This window comes from Buceros rhinoceros, unplaced genomic scaffold (assembly GCF_000710305.1).
Source record: "Buceros rhinoceros silvestris isolate BGI_N320 unplaced genomic scaffold, ASM71030v1 scaffold16127, whole genome shotgun sequence".
Classification (NCBI taxonomy): domain Eukaryota; kingdom Metazoa; phylum Chordata; class Aves; order Bucerotiformes; family Bucerotidae; genus Buceros; species Buceros rhinoceros.
The window spans coordinates 556-1,982 of NW_010424096.1; the positions used below are offsets into that span (position 1 = coordinate 556).

The 1,427-nt window shown below is 60.8% G+C and overlaps 1 protein-coding gene across 1 annotated transcript in view; it reads left to right on the plus strand.

Annotated features, from left to right (window-relative positions):
- The window catches only part of LOC104497419 (SRC kinase signaling inhibitor 1-like), a gene marked incomplete at both ends in the record, with an annotated part of 4,444 nt that overhangs the window by 551 nt on the left and 2,466 nt on the right, over positions 1–1,427 (plus strand). Inside the window, 3 exons of the mRNA XM_010140668.1 lie at positions 6–48; positions 310–440; positions 862–1,009. Of these exons, the coding sequence (XP_010138970.1) occupies positions 6–48; positions 310–440; positions 862–1,009 (322 nt within the window). The remainder of the gene's footprint in view (positions 1–5; positions 49–309; positions 441–861; positions 1,010–1,427) is intronic.

Consider the following 1,427-nt stretch of genomic DNA (forward strand, 5'->3'; position numbering starts at 1 on the left):
GCGGCTCCGCTACCTCAACGAGGAGGAGCTGATCACCCAGCAGCTCAAGTGAGCCAGGGCTGGCGGCAGGGCTGGGTGCACGCGTGGGGACGGGGTCCTCAGTGGGCCACATCCCTCGTGGGTGTAAATCAGCAGCTCTGCATGGTGCCAGGCCACCTCCTTGACTGCATGTCTAGCACAAGGAGGGGTCCCCATCCCAGTTGTCCTCTCCCCTCTGCTGCGTGGTGACCTGCCAGACTGGCCACCCCCTGGGGCTCTCCAGCATCCCGGAGCGGCAGTGACCCCCCTGCCCTGCCTCTGTGCTCACAGTGACCTGGAGAAGTCAGTGGAGAAGATCCAGAAGGATTTGGCCCACAACCACCGGCTCATCCCAGTGCAGGAGCTGGAGGAGAAGGCCGTGGTGCTCAAGCAGCTGGGGGAGACCCTGACAGATCTCAAGGGTGAGGAGGTGGCCATGTCCGGGGCTGGGTGCCAAGCAGAGCCTGCCTGCATCTCCCTGCTCCATACCCACGCATGGGATGTTCCAGGTTGCCTCTTGCCCCTGGGTTTGTGTGTTTGCATCCCCAGGGTCCTGGGAAGCAAGCCCCCAGCTCCAGAGCAGTGTTTGGTGCCCATGGGTGTGCAGGGGGCACCTCCAGATGGGTGTCTGTGGGTGGATGGAGGAGGGATGATGGTCGCGGGGAGCAGGAGAGACACCAGCCCAGGCTCCCCAGGGTTCCATCCGGCAGGGTGCCCTTGCCATGGGTGTGATGGCCATGGTGATTTTGGCAGGCATGGGGTACCCTGGCACTGCCAGCCTGGCACCAGGGGGTGCTCCCCAGCACGACAGGGCCCTGGTGACCCCCCTCTCTCCCACCCCAGCCCAGTTCCCCAGCCTGCAGAGCAAGATGCGAGTGGTGCTGCGAGTGGAGGTGGAAGCTGTCAAGTTCCTCAAGGAGGAGCCGAACCGCCTCGATGGGCTGCTCAAGCGCCGCAAGACGGTGACGGATACGCTCGCCCAGATCCGCAGGTGAGCGCCGAGCCCTGACCCCTCCTTGGAGGACACAGCCAGTCCCTTCAGTCGTCCCCGTGCCCCCCATGTGTGCCAATGTCCTCTCTGTGATATGGATTAAAACCTGAAAGGCTGTTGAAAAAAAGCTGATTTTTCTGCTGTGGAACTGAAAAACGCCCTCGGTCCTTTCCAGTGTGTGGGAATCCTCTTTGTAAACTGAATTTTCCTTTTCACCCTTGAATAAACCGTGCTCCTGCATCCCGATAGAAACACAACCCTAAGTGATCAGGATTCTCTTTCCTGAGGAGCAGAAAAATGTTCTGCTGGAGAAAAATTGTCTTCCAGCTCTGAGGGTAGTGTCAGGCTGGGCTGTGCGCCCCAGCTGAGCTCACCTGCCTCTTCCCATTACGCAGCCGCTCGGGATGGCTCCCAAAAC